The sequence below is a fragment of the Gambusia affinis genome, linkage group LG23, assembly GCF_019740435.1.
Source record: "Gambusia affinis linkage group LG23, SWU_Gaff_1.0, whole genome shotgun sequence".
In the NCBI taxonomy this organism is placed as follows: Eukaryota; Metazoa; Chordata; class Actinopteri; order Cyprinodontiformes; family Poeciliidae; genus Gambusia; species Gambusia affinis.
The window spans coordinates 11,540,627-11,557,159 of NC_057890.1; the positions used below are offsets into that span (position 1 = coordinate 11,540,627).

Consider the following 16,533-nt stretch of genomic DNA (forward strand, 5'->3'; position numbering starts at 1 on the left):
ATGCTAAAATTGAATCATTTTTATTTCAGCTATGCATAAGACTGATGGTGGGTGTGCATGTAGATGTAAAATCCATAAACTTTTTTTTATAATTATTATTCTTTTAGGGAGAGCAGGGAGAAAAAGGACCAGATGGACCACAAGGACCTCAAGTTAGTGACGTTTATTGTTAGTAAAAATATAGATGTCTCACAAAAACACCTACTGTTTTCAATGACTGACTTTAAAAAATATAAACACATACAATAAACTTTTTATTTTCCTTTCTTTATTGGAAAACAAAACTAGAATTGCTTCTAATCTTGTGCATCGTCTTAGCAGAGATACTCAAATTTTGAAATGTAAAAATAAGGAAGTCGCTTTCAGGGTTTTCGAGATTTGATATCAATTAACATGGTTTGAAGAATTTTGAGTAAAACATTTGATTCTCTCTCAGTGGGTAAATTAAACAGTCGTGTTTTTCTGGTTCTGTTGTTCTGAATTGTCAGAGACAGCAAACCAAGTTTTAATTAAAAAATCCAGCATATTGACAAGTTGATTCAACTGTTCCAGGGACTGATTGGGCCAATTGGATTAAAAGGAGATGAAGGACAAAGAGGAGCGCCTGGAGATCCTGCGATGGGTGTAAGAAAACATAGTTATGCATTTAAATAACAAAAATTAAAGCATTTATCACTGAGTTTCCTTCCTCTTGTCAACTAACCTGGCAGATAATTGGCCCACCTGGAAAAAAAGGTGCCAGGGTGAGTCAGTTTCTATCATCATCTTTATTGATTCTACTTTTTTCATGTGAAAATGGCACAATATATTTGCAAGCAGTACAATTTTAACATCAACCCCGATTCACCACTAAGAAAATCTCTGTATTGCTGCTCTCGGCACTCAATTTTTTTTTCCACTGCTGAGTTTTTGTGATTAAAAATCGGGATTATTTCATTATGTATAGCACATTTCTTCCTTCACCTCTTGAGGAGAAAACACCAACGGCTCTCACCAGCACACAAGGTTGCATTTGAGGGTGATGTCTCTGCAGAGTGCAATGCATTGCACAGCCGTCCACCTTGTGTTTTAATTTGGCAAAGTTCTGCCTGCACATACCTTGAGCAGCTCAAATAAATTTTGCACAAAGATCCAAAATCTGTGTGCTTTTCACTGAACATTTGGAGATATTTGCAGCAAGTTAACAAACTATGAAGTTGTGGCATCTTGTGACTACGCTTTATTTTACTTTTTTAAAATTTATCCATTTAGATTGCAAATCTCTTTTTCAAGGGAGTACATGTTTAACTACATGTCCACCATTTTCCTGCCTTTTGCTCCTCCTATTTCCGATCATCCTCATCCCCTCATCTTATGCTAAATGTGATGTTGGGCTTCTTTATGACAAGCAATATATTTTGCAGCTGTAGCCTGAGAAGCTTACAACTTCATTTTGTCACTCAAAGCCTGGTCAATGTGCAATTTGGAGGTGTGCGTGTCCTACCATGACTGTATAATGAAAAGATGGGGACACGTGTTTATAGTCTACAAGTTTAGTTGGAAATTTGAAGCCATTAAAACGATTAATTGATTGGAAGACCACAACCTCACGTGTTTTTAAGTTGGCCAAATTTATTTGTCTTAACTGGTTGAAGACGTGTCTCTCAACTGTGGGGAAGTGATGCTTTTGATGTTTTGCTCCATGAAAACTTTGCTAATTAATTGTTCAGGGTATTCTTTCACTTTCACTCAACCCTCTGGGTCCGCTTATCAAACACAATTAAGATTTCTCTCATTAGGTTGTGCGGTCGGCTTCTGAATGCTTCGTTAAAGGGGACCTTTTTAATCTCAGTCCACAGGGTATCATTTAGAGTGGGAGGGGGAAAAAACTAAAACTTTGCCACACTCATGACTGCGTGTCCATGTTGTGTATGTGAACATTTTCCTCCTACAGGGAGATCTCGGCCCAATTGGTCAAACAGGCCCTCAGGGAATAAAAGGAGATCAAGGAGAGAAAGGAGAGAAGGTGAAAAGAAAAGGAAATGTTGTTTTTGCCTTCATATATTCAAGTAGAAGCTGAGGAAATATAAATGTAGTTGTTTTGTTCTGGTTCATGCAGGGAAGTCCTGGTTTTGGGATTCCAGGTCTGCCAGGACAGAAGGGGATAAATGGTGAGAGGGTGAGTTGTTAACACAGTTTTCATTTTGTGAAGCAAAAAATAAAAAAATAAAAATAAATACATTTTAAATGTTTAACTATTTTTAGGGAAATGTTGGTCTATCAGGAAAACCAGGACCAAAGGTCAGTGAAATTTTGTTTGTCAATGTGAAATAAGTTTTTCTTTTTTTCCCATCAGTTAAAGTATTTGGTAAAGTTGTCTCTAAGCACAGGTTTGTACTCATGTTGATTTGAAATATTTTTTACTTGCATGCTTTACTTTGTATTTGGAAATAATAAATTTCACACATCAGGCTTCTTGTGTATTAAATTAAATCTCCCTTAGTAAAAAAAAAAAAAAATTAAAATACTGAAAAACATTTGTTCTACGCGCATGCATCATATTTTCACATCTATTTTCAAGCACCATTTACGATATGAAATGGCCACTATTATAACAGAACCCATAATGACTCAATAATTGCTGATGGAAATAAAAGGTTGGGTTAATCTCCACGGTGCTCAGTATTTTTCAGGTGGGGAGTTTTTTTTGTTGTTTTTTTTTTAAGAACCTCATTCCCCGTCACAGCAAGCAGCAGATTTTATCAAGGATGCTCTAACACTAACGGCTTGCAGTTTAGCTGTTACAGACACACCTGACTGATAGTCACAGCCTGATGCTTAGAGTGAAGGGCTTAGACAAAGTTTTACCTTTTTTTTTAAATTATTATTATTACCAGAACAAGATTGAAGCAAAATTCACTTGGTTACCAGTAAAATAAATGAGTACTTAAATACTTTAATACTTGGTTTAGTTAAACCAGGTTTTAAAGTGGGGTCATTTTAAACCCTTATAATACTTAAAATATTTACTGAGGTAAACACAATATTGATGTGTTTTTTTTTGTTTGTTTTTGTTTTTTTATTTTGGGGGGGGTTTTAGGGCAAAGATGGTGCAAAAGGGGAGAAGGGAAGTGTTGGCTTGCCTGGAAATTCTGGAGAACCAGGATTAAGAGGTAAAGATGTAAGTAAGTCCTGTGTGGCTGTTAAACAGCAATTAAAATGAGTTGTTGGTATACTCATACCAACAACTCATTTTTGTTGGTATGACAAAAATGTCATACCAACAACCAAATGTTGTTGGTATATGTTGTTTATATATTAATATATACTGTTCATTTATACATATAAATGAACAGTATATATATATATATAATGCTGTTCATTTCATTACATTGGATTATTTGTAAAATAGCAGATTAAAATTCCAACCAAGCACAGCTGACTGCTAGCAAAACTCAGGTCAATGTACAAAGCTATTTACACCCATTAAACGTTGGTGTTGTAGTGTTTTAACCACAAGCTTCAGTGAATTTAAAACTCATTTTCAAATTAAAGGGAGATAAATAGATTTTCTCACCACTCTTTTCAGAACTTTTTCACTAAGTGACATTTCTTTCTTCTTCCACCTTACAGTTATGCTCCACTTTGTTCTGATGTCAGATAAAATCCCAAAATGTGAATATTAAGTTATTTAAGTGTTAAAACATGAGCAAATGTCCAATGACATCGACAAAAAGTTTTCACTGAAGTGAAGGTCAGAAAATGGCAACTTTAGCTTTTCCTTAATTTCAAACAGCCATGTGTCGACACGGTAAATGCATCAATATTCATTCTTACTTATCCTTATAGGGAGCACCTGGAGCGAAGGGAGAGCCAGGAATGAAGGTACGATCAGTCTATGTGGTTTCATTTGAGCTTTTAGCATCTTACTCTGCTTCTGAGTACATAGACTTTTCTGTGGTAAGTCATTATCAATTAGGACATGCCTTGAAATATTGCTGTAAAATATCATTTTTTGTGAACCTTGCAGGGTGACCCAGGGTTAACTGGAGAGCCTGGTGACAGAGGAATAAGGGTATTTTTTTTTGCCTTCTTAAAATTGAGATAAGTGGCAAAAAAACACAAATTTGAATGAAAATTCAAAAGTGTTTGATTGTATTTAATCAATCATGTTTGATTAAATACAATCAAAAACGATGCCAGTTAAAGAACAGATTTGATCTAATCTGTGATTCAGTTGTTTGGATCAAATGTTCAGTTTGCATAGATTTAGTAAAGATGTCAAACTAAAAATAAATAAAAAAAGCACAAATAAACTTTTTCCATTGTAAACCTATTTGCCTACCTCTGTTTTTCCTTCATGTTACAACTTTAATTATACTATATTAATGTTTGCCCTGGTTTAAGACTATATCCTAATCAAAAGCTTAATTCTGTTGATTTGTTGTTAATCAGGGCCCATTGGGGTTACCAGGGCGACTAGGTGACCCAGGAGAAAAAGGTGAACCAGGTCTTCCTGTAAGTTGTATTACATGATGGTCTCTCCATTTTACTGCACTCCCAGATTTTTTGCAACAATGTCAGGCATTTATTTGCCCACCCTTTATTTATTCTATTAAAGGGTACTGATGGAAAGAAAGGCGATAAAGGAGAGATGGTACGTTTGCGTGTGCACTCCCTCCCCCTGTCAGTGATGTTGCCGCTTATTGTTTCTCCTTCTGGTTGCTTTCTGATCATTCTTCTGTGTCAGTCACCCTTTAAATGCTACACAACCTTTTATCCTCTAGTGATGACATGATTCCTGATTTGATACGATGCTAATTAACTTGGCTTTTTGTGTGTGTCACCCTTGGAAGCACAGTCTAATTTTCCCTCATGCTGCAAACACTTGGTGTTTTGTGTGACGCCTTAGATCCTAACTGTTGCTTTGTTCCTGTTCTGTTAACGCAACTGGGATTGAAACAAAGGGGAAACCTGGACCCCCGGGAACACAAGTAAGCAAATCTGAATCACTGTTTTATACTTTTCGTTCCTTAAAACATATCAACGCTTTGACAATATTTGCTTTTAATTGTTTTTCTTGGGAATAAATTAGATTTGTTGTCCTGATAATCACCAGGTTGTTGGAGAAAACAGCATACTGACCAGAGTTATTACGGTAACTAGAACAGATGGCATTCAGCATCCTCAGTCAGAATTTCACATTTTTTCCATTAGATGATAACCTTTAGTTTTTCTCTGCTGTGGGTTTATTGTTTTCAACAGGGTGACCCTGGAGAACCGGGCCAGCCTGGCCTCAGAGGAGAAACTGGTCTACCTGGGCCAAGAGTAAGGATTCGTTCTCTTACGTGTCAAGATGAATATATGTATTAAACTAAGCTTCTTATTTTTACAGATATTAAGAGACGTAAAGTGAAACTCAAAATAGTTTCAACTTAAGAAGACTGTATATATCAGGATGTAAAATTGGTGATTATTCTTTAGAGTAATTCAATTCAATTCAAAAATTACTTTATTAATCTCAAATGGAAAATAAATTATCTGTGTTTGGTTACAGAAAACATGTTTTTAGGTTAATAATAAATATTGTATAACTTGAAAAGAAAATGTCATTATATAATCATTATTTAAACTGTAACATAAGATAATGGCAAATTCCATTTGGCTGAAAGATCACATAAAACATGAGAAATAGGTGGAGCAGGGTTGTGCTTGAACTGGGACAATACATTGAATCTTATCAATATATCACTCATCCCCATTTGTATATAGTATTTCTGTTTTGTTCTTTGGTACAAAAATGTGTGAACCATCTTGGAATAAGTTCACAGTTTTGAAGGGATTTTAAAACATATCAATTAATGTAAATTGCTTGAAATTATTTGCGAACAATGGACAACAACCGTGCTAACAGATGCAGTTGCATAAATATTTACATGCAAGAATTTAATTTGATAGTAGTCGGTGAGTTTTCTTAAACATTACTTTTTTTTTTCCAGGGACCAGAAGGAAAACCTGGATTACCAGGAAATTCGCAGGTGCATTAAAACAAAATCCCATGTTAACATTCTTCTGTTTGTGGAATTAATCTTGGGTTAAAAATGTGTTCAAATATTAAACATTTTGTTTTGCAGGGCTCTGGACTTGACGGCCTTCCAGGAAAACCAGGAACAAAGGTTGAATTGTTGAAAAGTACAATCAAGAGTTCTCTGTAACTTCTCATTTCACTCAACAAAATAAAGGATGTTTTGTCTTTTGTGTAGGGCGATAAAGGGCATAAAGGCGAACCTGGTCCAGTAAGTACATACAAAATACGATGAATGGTTCCTTTAAATAGCTCTCAAATTGGTTCAGAATTGTTTCAAATGCACAGAAAGATGTTTAGCAACTAGAATGTGACCAATCCACACATAGTGGAAAGATGTCTGCTTTATAAAATGTTTTTGTGAGCTCTATGTGTATATGCATCTATAGACTCTAACACTTCAGGAGGTGGTAGCGCTGCAGGCTGAAGAGGTTTCACTCAGCACAATCAAGTCAGCTGCAACAACATTAACCCTACTATACTCTATATGAACTACAATCTTAATCTATTTTTAATGGGCAGCTTTTTTTTATGTAATTTACATAATTTAATATCTGAATTGTGCAATTAGCCATCAATTTTCTGTTACTTATTCAGGTCCAGGTTGTGATAATGAGATTAATTTTATCATTAGAAACTATTCTTATAAGATGCTGCAAAGGAGAGGAAAAATGTGGTCTAATGATACATAATGTTGTTCATAATATTCCCATTAAATTTCTATAATACTGTAATATTCTGGTGTGTATGACCATGAAATGGGAATTAAACTGCATTATGTTTGGTGTTGCATTGTCTTTAAATTGTAGTAAACCAAACTTGGTGAACCCTACAGAAGTTGTGTTTAAGAAACCCTGAAGTTGTAGGTACAGTTTAAACCAGATACTTGGAGAATCTGTATAAGAAGACTGTTATTTTTCTTGCTGACATTAAATAAGAGCAAACTTGTCAGTTAGGATTACATGAGTTAAATTTTTGGTGGATGACAGAACAATAAAGATTTTTTTTTGTTTTACCTTCTATAAATTGAAAAGTTTACATTCAATAAGCATGACAGACCTGAACCAAAACTTAAGCCAAAAGTAAAAATACGAAGACCCATTGATCGTGACAGATGCGTTTACCAAATGGATAAATACCATTATTGCAACAAAATTAAATGTTTTGGGGAAGCTGTCACAAAGTCTTGACTCCGGTGCTGAGAAAATTTTGGTGCAGAACGGAAAAGGGTGTTCTTGAGCAAGGGGCCCTGCAAATCAAAGGTAATCTTTTACCTTTGACCCAAAGTACTGAAGCAATAATGCCAGGAGATGCATATAAACTCCTGACTTGGGGAAAAAAAATTTTCTTTTATCTATTTTTTATCTATCTTTTATTTATTTTTATTATCTCATCCTGACATTTAGCCAACACAATAATTATTGTTTAAGTAACTGACTTAGAATTGGAAACATTTAGTCAGATTTTGTTTCAGGTGCTTAGTGGGCAACAAAATAATGACTACAAATCATGTTGCAGAAAACTGGAAGCTTGGATAAATCTCTGACCGATTCTCTGACACGGTTTAGATTTTAGGTGGGGGTTTTTTGTGTTGACAGGTGATAAGCGAGTCCAAGTCAAGTGCTCCCTTATCACTATGCCATCACCACATCACTCAGAAGCAATGTCATATTTTTTTGTGCAGAATTAGTGCATGTTTAATCACCCTGGATGCCACCATATAATTCAAACTTTACCAATTTCTTTTGATGAGAGTTAAATAATACTCTTACGCATTGCTGCTACGAACGTAGCGGAGTTTCGGGGCAGGCAGACGGGCAGGTAATAGAAAAATATCTAATAGTCATCTGACCTGTGAAATGATCCGGGACACTTGAAGGCAGGAATAGTTTCTGGAGCTCAGAGAATGTAAGTGTTTGTTAGGTTTATTTCATCATATTCTCTGTGATTAATCAAGTTTAAAGAAAGTTGTGTGTGTGTGTGTGTGTGTCAATGAACAGAGAGGAGAGCAAGGGATTGCTGGAATGCCTGGATTACCAGGAACTCCAGTGAGTATCACTTTAAATACCTCCAGATGAAGCTGTATGGTCAAATTAGGTTCACGTACCGATTGCTTGTGTCTTCAGTTAATAGCAAGTGTAATGTCAGGGCTTGACGGCCTTTTCTTAACAAAAAGGGTTCAATTCAATCCAAATGTAGAATTCTATTTTAACTTTTTTGGTTTTGTTTCAGGGGAGACCAGGCACTGATGGGAAGAGAGGCCTGCCTGGAAAGGATGTGAGAAATGCAAGCTACATTTATGGCATTCTTCTCCATATTTTATGTATCTTTTCCAATGAACTTCAAAAAGTTTAAATTGTTTTTACTCACAGGGAGAAAATGGGTTCAAAGGAGAGGATGGAAAAAAGGTATTTATGAAATACCTTCATGAATAATACAATTTTGTCGCTGTTTTATTATTTTGGAAAAGTGTTAATATTCCTCTAAATTTAAGGGCGACAAAGGGGATCCTGGTGTTAATGTGAGTCACTTTGAAGGTGATCAAAACACTGTTCTGTCACCTTTAAACTGATGTTCCAACTAATTTGTCTTTTTCTTTTTCAAAGGGAAAAGATGGAAGTAAAGGGGAGCCAGGGCCTCCAGGTTCGCCTGGCAGGCAGGTGCTAGTCACGACTGAGGTAGAAATAAAGCCATGCTTTCATTGTGATATCTTAACCCGGAAGCAGATGTCTGATTTGTGAGGCCTTTTAAATGTTTAACAGTGAGGGATTCAGTTCGAACCGTGCTCCATCACGTTTCATTTAATTCTTCGTTTTACCTTGCTTTCACATAACTGTGGGTATGTTGAGGCAGTGGGAGGTAAAATTGATTTTCTTGTTCAAATCTTTCATATATTTTTTAAGCTATAAGTAGAACAACCTTCAACAATTTTTGAGCATTCAATCCCATCCAAAAACAAACAGCGATTATGTTTTTAAATAGACGATCACTGTACCTTGATTTACAGTTTTATTGTTTTATTCTTTGTGTAGCAATTTCTTTCAAAGTTTGTCATTTCATTTAAACTATTAGGTGTTTTTTATCTCAAGAGCTTTCTATGTATGGTTAACAATGATGTTGGTAAGGAAGAATATACTGAAACATACTTTTTCTGCAACATTTAAATAAGTTATTGTTGTATGACCCACAGAGGGAGCAATTTATCAGCAGTTAACTTTGAAAAACAAATTAGCAGAATCAATTTTATTGCCAATTTTTGACACACACTGGCTTCCATAATACCAGTAATACTCCCCCAGTTTTTATATATAGGACATGTAGGAAAAGCCACTTATGACTATTTACTAATTTAAATAGAGCTATCTTTGTTCAGGGTGCCACAATCGATGACATTCGGCAGGCATTTCCAATCCCAATGGGTCCACCAGGAGCTGCTGTGAGTTTATTATTTCTATAAACGCAACATGTTTCTGCATACAGCATGGGGAGCTCATAAATAATTGCACGTCATTTCTGCTGCCACTTGGCATAATTCCTGCATTGCCTGGATAGAATCTAAATCGTCGATGAGCGAAGGCTGCATTGTACTTTACTTTAGGTTGAAACTGGCTGCGGAAATAATAAAAACAGCATTGCAAGCTTGATGTCATGCATATTAGATGCATGCTCAAAATGTCTTGCTCCTCTGTTTCTGTGTGTGTAGGGTGCACCGGGAATGAAGGTAAGATTGTATCACTGTTCATTGAGGATGGCCCGGGTTAGACGGAAATATGAGCTTGATGCTTTATTTGTCATATTTTTCAGGGTGAAAAAGGAGAGCGAGGCCTGGAAGGGGAAAAGGTAGTTACTGATGATTTATGTGTGAAAAACATGGAAATGGAAACTGCCATATTGTGCGCTTTATAAACATCCATATCTGTGCAGGGGGATGCTGGCACTCCTGGAAAGTCTCTGGAAATGAAGGTTGAACACATGACATTGTGATTCATCCTGGATACATTCTCTGGGTTTATGCAATTGAGTCACTGAAAATATTTTGCCTCCATTTCAGGACATTGAAGAAATGTTTGAAAACTATGGAATAAGGGTAAGCTTTGACCTTATCAGTCTATGAAATTTTCAATGGTGTGATGGCACATCATCCATTGTAAACAAAGCACTTTTTTTTTCTCCCCCCACAGCTGCCTTTGTTGAAGGCTTTGATTGACAGGCTGCTGCAGGATGGTATAGAGGAACTGCTCCAAGTGCTCACTACATCCAAGAAAAAAGAAAAAACTGATACTCACACCTCCAATGTCATCACTGAGTACACTGTACGTAATGTCAATCTGGATTTTTCCTGCTCATTCCCCAAGAGGCTTCTACACAGCCTGGACAGGAAGACTAGAAATATAATATTAACAACTCAACATTATGTCCAGAACATGTTGAGGCATTAAAGAAAATTAAATGAAAAGGATACAAGAAAGATTCAAATAATATTCAGTCTCTCTAATCTTTTCTGTTACTCTTGAATTCAGCTTTTTTAGTCTTTCGGTGTCTTTATATTTCATGCGTAAGAATTTTGTTTTGCTAATCAAATCAGTCATTACGCAACATTGTGAAGAAATGGACTGTTTTGTTTTTTGGGGGGGTTTTTTAGAGTTCTTTGAAATTTGACCTCACCGGCAAGCCACTGATATTAGATGATGAGGACAAACATTTAGAGGGCCAGCCGCATGATCCTCTGTCAGCTGTAAGTATTCTACTTGGTAATGATGAACAAATACTAAGTTGTTTTCCTCATAAAATAAGGAAAACTGCACGTTTCTTTGTTAAGCTTATATTCACTGACCATAGGCATGAGTGTGATATTACTTCTGGATTCAAACCCTTCTTTTTCCAGGGTGGAAAGATGAAAACATAATTTTAGAGATTCTTCAAAACAAGAACCAGATCCAACATTTAGAACAGTGGGAGTTCTCTATATCACACACACTCAACAATAGATGCAGGTCTAGATATATAAATACATTTCCACTGAGGTTTCATTAAATGAACCATGGTATGTTCCACATTCACAACATGCTTTTTGTTGCCATTAACATGATTAACATGCAGCAGTACTGAAGTGTGATGGAGTCCTTTTATCTCCCTAATTACATATATTCTGACCATCTTTCATTTTGTTTTCTCTGAAGGGTCCTTTGATTGAAACCGCAGAGGGTCCAACGCTATGGACCATGACTACAGTGGACGGAGAGAAGAAACTTGCCAAATTAAAAGGATCCAAAGGGACAGGGGAAGAAGACTGGGATGGGGACAAAGTGTCTTCACTCAAAATGAATCTGACCCTGGTCAATTCTACCTTAAACTATACCAATGTTGAGGAGGTAGGAACTCCTAATATTCTCAACATTCTTTGGAATCTCATAATTTAATGCTGCTTTGGGGTTGTGACTGGTTGTTGTTCTGTTTTCTGTCATTTTTGTTCTTTATGGTTAAATATTATTCAGTTCAATCATTTCATTAATCAGCTATCTTTAAATCACTCTATAATTAGAATTGTAAAATCTACCTTAACTATTGAATTTAAGTAATATCAAAATGCAATTTGATAATGATTAAAAAAAAATATATATATATCCTTAATTTCTGTTGAAATTTTGTAATTGTGTCTTTAGACGGTCTCAGGGTTGCCTGAAACTTTGCTGGAGACTGTTCTCCTCTCTCAGGATGACCCACTGAAGAAGAACTCTGCACCAAAGAAGAAGAACAGGGAGCATGGAAAAGTAAAGCTGGCGTAGCTTTCTCATTAATACACTTTAAATATATACAACACTACTCAATTTAATTTAATGCACATATTTAATGGTGCACACTTGCCTTTCATGTTTTAACTCATTCTACACAAAACGTAATGACGTGTATTCAATAAAAATATTTAAATCAGCTTTTGAAGACATGTAAAGACTTAAATCTCTGTACAGAATCTTGACGTCTCGTGAGTTAACAATGGTATTGTTGCAGACGTGAGCAGGAGTTGGTGCACTAATGAGATATATGCAGTGAGAAATGTTTAACCTGAAAGATATTCTTAACCCCAAAAATAGAACTGAAGAAAAATATATTTGGCAGTCAATATTGTCAAAATGAAATATACATGTATATTTTATTTTTGCCGCTAAAAAGCTTTAGCAACATCAGTACTTCACTTTGCAATAACTCTAGTTTAACAGTAATGAATGGTTTAACTTCATTCAGCTACAAACATATTTGTAAGTGGATTTATGTCTCAATAACTTTGCATCAAATGAATTTTTTTTTGTCAAAATTCCTCTGAACAAATGGAGAAGAAAATCATCAATGAGCTAAAACATGAAGCCAGTGGCGTGATTCAAATAACTAAATGTTGGATTACGTTTTGAATATTTTTGTATTCACCTTGATGATTATTAACTTCTTACTTGCTGTTAATATCACTCTTAACTTATCAACCATAATTTTACCAACATCAGAAACATGAGGAACTTTTATCTTTTTCTCTCTCTCTCTCTCTGACTGTTGACTTCTTAACCAGGGCAAAGGAAATAAAGGACGACATAAGAGGCAGAGACAAGGCCTGGTAAATGTCCTTAAAGGGTGTCAAACTAAACATGTGGAAACTGAACTAGCCTTTTCATTTAAACTGACCAAAAACAAAGAAATTAGGGGTGTAACTGATGATGCAAACAATTTTATCAGCCGAGTTGAAGCCAGCAGTGGCAGTTTTTGATGTGGCTCTAGGGCACAGGTGTCAAACTCCACTCCTCAACTGCCAGTGTCCTGCAGTTTTTAGATGTGCCACAGGTACAAAACACTGGAATGAAATGGCTTAATTACCTTCTCCTGCTGTAGATAAGTTCTCCAGAGCTTTGCTAATGAATTATTCTATTCAGGTGTGGTGCAGCAGAAGCACATCTAAAAGCTGCAGGACAAGTATTGTTAGTGTCATCTTGTTGTCTCCCTCTAAACGGGGTATGCTGCATTGTTCCGTCTCGTGAGCCGAATGAATCGTTACACCCCTGATGTCAACTAACACTTCATGAACTACTAAACTTCAAAACAAACTCCCTCACAATTCTAACATGACCTGGCAAGAAATAACAGCTCTTTTAACTACATTTTAATAAATTAGAACTAAATAACTAATTCTAGTTATATCACCCTCAATTAACAGTAGATTTCATGGGTGATGCCTATATGATATAGAACATGTATCTGTTTTAATATCTATATGCTTCCAATTAAAATGTTGACTTAATCGGGGGGTTGCTTTGCGATTTCTTGGCTTTGTTCTCAATCACACAACTGATGTAAATGTTGCTAATTGCAATTTTTCTCTTAAGATGAATAAGGAGCACAAGCAAAAGGAAGAGGAAAAGGAGAACTTCTATGACGATGAAGAATATATTTATGAATACGAGGTAGGCAGAGGTTGAACCAAATTAGTAATTCAGTCTCGGTTGGGAGCTTTCTCTTAAATGTGATGTTGATGACGTGGATTACTTTACAGATTCAAGCTCAGAGAATATAAAGAAGCTTTTTTTCCCCCTTCAGTTATCTCTGGGGACTCAAAAATATCTGTGCCCACGCAAATACTAGAAGGCATTGATTAATGACACACCCACTACCTGAATTTAATCATTAGGGTTGAATTAGTTTCAGTGCCGCTCACTGCATCTGCTGTGTATATTTTTGCGCTAAGGGTGTGCATGTTTAAAAGTTATGATGAAAAAATTTTTGTTTCTTTCTTTGAAACAGGAAGAACTTTTCACAGACGAACCTTCAGTCTCTCTGGAGAGGACGGAGAAGAGAGAGGTAAATGTGCTTCCAACAGAATGCTCTCATCTGTGTCAGCTGGACTGGGTATAAATGTTATGATTCATTTTTAATGTAAAATATGCTCAATGCTTTTTTTGCATGCGGCTTGAAGTCTAAATAGATGAATTCCCAAGTCCTGCGAATGAAAACAAAGCACGATTGAAACAATAGACAAAAACCATTGTAACGATTTAACTCTTGTACTTAGTAATGTTCTTATAATCATCTTTGCAGGAGGAACGGCTATTCACACAAAGTCCATACCCATTTGAAACCTCCAGTCGTCCTCTAGCCACCGTCAGAGAAACCGACGCACAGGTAACCACTCATTATGGATAGCATACTGTGTTCTTTTAGCTTGGTCAGCGTACACAAGGACACATCCATAAAATGAAAGTTATCTTTTTGTTCCAATGAATATCCCCATATAGGAATATATTACTTTGTTTTTCCCTCTGATGTAGTTGAGGAATGTCCCCTGAGGGTTATTCAGGGAATGTTAGTTTGCTCGCTGGAAAGTTTTTCAACTCTTGTAAGAGGGTCAGTCAAAAAAACAAGTGTGTTGGTAAAAACATTATTTTGTGTAAAGCATTGAAACTCCTTGAACTTTTTTTTTTTTGTTTTTTACATTTTGCCACATTACCACCAGATATCGCTCTGTGTGTTCCTTGGGTAATGTGTGATGGATCAACTCAACGTCTTACACGATTAGTGAAAGAAAAATGATTTAAATAAAAATCTGATGAGAGTCAGAACTCTGTAGAATCCATTCTGTTACGATGACTGTTCGGAAGTAGATCTGTACCAACTTTGCACATCTCCAAAGTTTTTACTTGTTCTTTTAAAAATTGCTCAACTTCAATCAGATTGGAAAATGGTCAATTATGGTCTCATCTGAAAAGAACGCTTATTGCAAATATTTTCTTTGTCCCTTACATAGCTTGTGGGAGATCCCAGTAGGACTTTCAACAATGGCTCTTTTCTTGCAAATCCTAGGTGCTACCAGTGCTACTTTTTATTTTTCTGACTAAAATGTCAATAAAATACATTGAACCTCCTGAATTTAATGTGACAAAATATGAAAGTTTAAGCGGTCTGGATCCCTTGTATTGCTGTTGCTATTTCTTGAAGAAATGCATGTGTGGACTTTAAATTACCTTCTTGTCCTATTGAGGATGAATGGTTGCATGTCTCTGTATCTTAGAGTGTAGAATGACTTGACTTAGTATTCGGCCATAAAGACTTGGGCCAAATTCTAACTTGAATTCGGCCCAAGTCTTGTATTTGAACTTGTGTTCTTGGACTTGATTCTCTTAATCTCTCCGCCTCATGTAATCAGAAATGAAAGCAAGTTGCCATTCACTTAGACTATTGCATCATTGCAAGGTTACTTCGAGTTGACAATATAAACAGAAGCACTTCCTGTTCTCTTTGACCTTCTCTCTCATTTATTCGATACACTCTTTGCCTTTCTCAGCATGCTACACACCAAAACTTTACATTTATCACAGCTATATATTTTATGACACTATCGTTGAAAACTCTGCAGCCACCAGTTACAGGATGATGCTCTGTTGCATCTTATTTCTTTATACCTGAGAGGGATTGAAATTAAAGCGTGTTTGTAATGCTCCTTTTTGGTTTTGTTCCTCTCAGATTATCACAACAACCACATCACCTTCTTTTCCATCTCTGGATAGTGTAGACAAGGTAAGGACGGAAGATTGTCGTTTCATTGTTTATTCTTGTTCTCCACAAAGCAGGGAGCGATTAAAAGGGATTTCTATTTAAGCCTCTGTTTCTCAGAAGCATTACATAAAACCTACAGTTGGGAAGGAAAATGGACAAATTAGGATCGATTAGATTCTGACGTGACTTACTTTTGCTTAAATTGCAAAATAGGCTTCTGGGCTTGAATGGTGTGGGCCTTTTTAGTTGTAATTGCAACATTTTTACTCAGCATGGTGCTTCACTTTTCTGCTGTTGTATTCACATCCAAATTTTAAGTTTGTTCTGCTTGTACGACCAGGATGAGGTGACACTGCCCACTCCTCCGGTAGCAACAGGAGAATCAGATAAGGTAGAGTTTCTATTTTAACTCTTACCAACTTATATTTCACCTGGATGTTTCTTAAATCTTTGCATGCCTTGGAATGCAAAACTTTTCTTCATACAATGATTTGCAAAACTATTTGTGCTGCTTGAACATTTGACATTTTTACAAACCAATGTCATTTATTTAGATTTTATGTTATGGACCACCAAAAGAAGTGGGTAATTGTGAAGTGGAAGACACACTAAAAGTGGAAGATTTTTTTATTTTTTGAAAACTTAAATGCAACAAAATACATTTAGCAGTTACCTAATTAGTAAGTAGAGTTTATTGGTGCGTAATCTAGCATCATAAACACCAAGGAACACATCAGTATTCATAAGAAATTTTTTAAAATTCTTTGTTTTCTTACACTTCATTATTATGTACTACTTTGTGTCATTGCCTCCATGTAGAACTGAATAAATATACATTGGTGGTTTGTGTTTTCTAACATGTCAAAATGTGAAAAACTTGATTTTTGCTAGATACTAACACCAAAGTGACATGTGGGATTGTTGGCATCGTGCTTTGT

At 35.9% G+C, this 16,533-nt stretch overlaps 2 protein-coding genes across 5 annotated transcripts in view; both read left to right on the top strand.

The window, feature by feature from the left end:
- col7a1l (collagen type VII alpha 1-like) overlaps nucleotides 1–3,202 on the top strand; it is a 48,793-nt gene extending 45,591 nt beyond the window's left edge. The window contains exons 44-50 of the mRNA XM_044109146.1: nucleotides 108–152; nucleotides 553–624; nucleotides 711–743; nucleotides 1,934–2,005; nucleotides 2,099–2,158; nucleotides 2,245–2,280; nucleotides 3,080–3,202. Coding sequence (XP_043965081.1) covers nucleotides 108–152; nucleotides 553–624; nucleotides 711–743; nucleotides 1,934–2,005; nucleotides 2,099–2,158; nucleotides 2,245–2,280; nucleotides 3,080–3,202 — 441 coding nt within the window. The remainder of the gene's footprint in view (nucleotides 1–107; nucleotides 153–552; nucleotides 625–710; nucleotides 744–1,933; nucleotides 2,006–2,098; nucleotides 2,159–2,244; nucleotides 2,281–3,079) is intronic.
- A 630-nt stretch (nucleotides 3,203–3,832) lies between these two features.
- LOC122826661 (collagen alpha-1(XI) chain-like) overlaps nucleotides 3,833–16,533 on the top strand; it is a 29,569-nt gene continuing 16,868 nt past the window's right edge. Inside the window, exons 1-30 of one of the 4 annotated variants that reach the window (XM_044108790.1) lie at nucleotides 3,833–3,864; nucleotides 4,010–4,054; nucleotides 4,435–4,497; nucleotides 4,601–4,636; nucleotides 4,947–4,973; nucleotides 5,099–5,137; nucleotides 5,245–5,307; nucleotides 5,979–6,017; nucleotides 6,114–6,155; nucleotides 6,243–6,275; nucleotides 8,065–8,112; nucleotides 8,297–8,350; nucleotides 8,437–8,472; nucleotides 8,559–8,585; nucleotides 8,671–8,742; nucleotides 9,438–9,500; nucleotides 9,768–9,785; nucleotides 9,869–9,904; nucleotides 9,989–10,027; nucleotides 10,116–10,151; nucleotides 10,246–10,377; nucleotides 10,707–10,799; nucleotides 11,245–11,436; nucleotides 11,728–11,835; nucleotides 12,624–12,668; nucleotides 13,432–13,509; nucleotides 13,847–13,903; nucleotides 14,141–14,224; nucleotides 15,563–15,616; nucleotides 15,936–15,986. In XM_044108790.1, the coding sequence (XP_043964725.1) occupies nucleotides 3,859–3,864; nucleotides 4,010–4,054; nucleotides 4,435–4,497; nucleotides 4,601–4,636; nucleotides 4,947–4,973; nucleotides 5,099–5,137; nucleotides 5,245–5,307; nucleotides 5,979–6,017; nucleotides 6,114–6,155; nucleotides 6,243–6,275; nucleotides 8,065–8,112; nucleotides 8,297–8,350; nucleotides 8,437–8,472; nucleotides 8,559–8,585; nucleotides 8,671–8,742; nucleotides 9,438–9,500; nucleotides 9,768–9,785; nucleotides 9,869–9,904; nucleotides 9,989–10,027; nucleotides 10,116–10,151; nucleotides 10,246–10,377; nucleotides 10,707–10,799; nucleotides 11,245–11,436; nucleotides 11,728–11,835; nucleotides 12,624–12,668; nucleotides 13,432–13,509; nucleotides 13,847–13,903; nucleotides 14,141–14,224; nucleotides 15,563–15,616; nucleotides 15,936–15,986 (1,716 nt within the window). In that variant the 5' untranslated portion in view covers nucleotides 3,833–3,858. The remainder of the gene's footprint in view (nucleotides 3,865–4,009; nucleotides 4,055–4,434; nucleotides 4,498–4,600; nucleotides 4,637–4,946; nucleotides 4,974–5,098; nucleotides 5,138–5,244; nucleotides 5,308–5,978; nucleotides 6,018–6,113; nucleotides 6,156–6,242; nucleotides 6,276–8,064; nucleotides 8,113–8,296; nucleotides 8,351–8,436; nucleotides 8,473–8,558; nucleotides 8,586–8,670; nucleotides 8,743–9,437; nucleotides 9,501–9,767; nucleotides 9,786–9,868; nucleotides 9,905–9,988; nucleotides 10,028–10,115; nucleotides 10,152–10,245; nucleotides 10,378–10,706; nucleotides 10,800–11,244; nucleotides 11,437–11,727; nucleotides 11,836–12,623; nucleotides 12,669–13,431; nucleotides 13,510–13,846; nucleotides 13,904–14,140; nucleotides 14,225–15,562; nucleotides 15,617–15,935; nucleotides 15,987–16,533) is intronic. The other 3 variants (XM_044108791.1, XM_044108793.1, XM_044108792.1) reach the window with 3 other exon arrangements.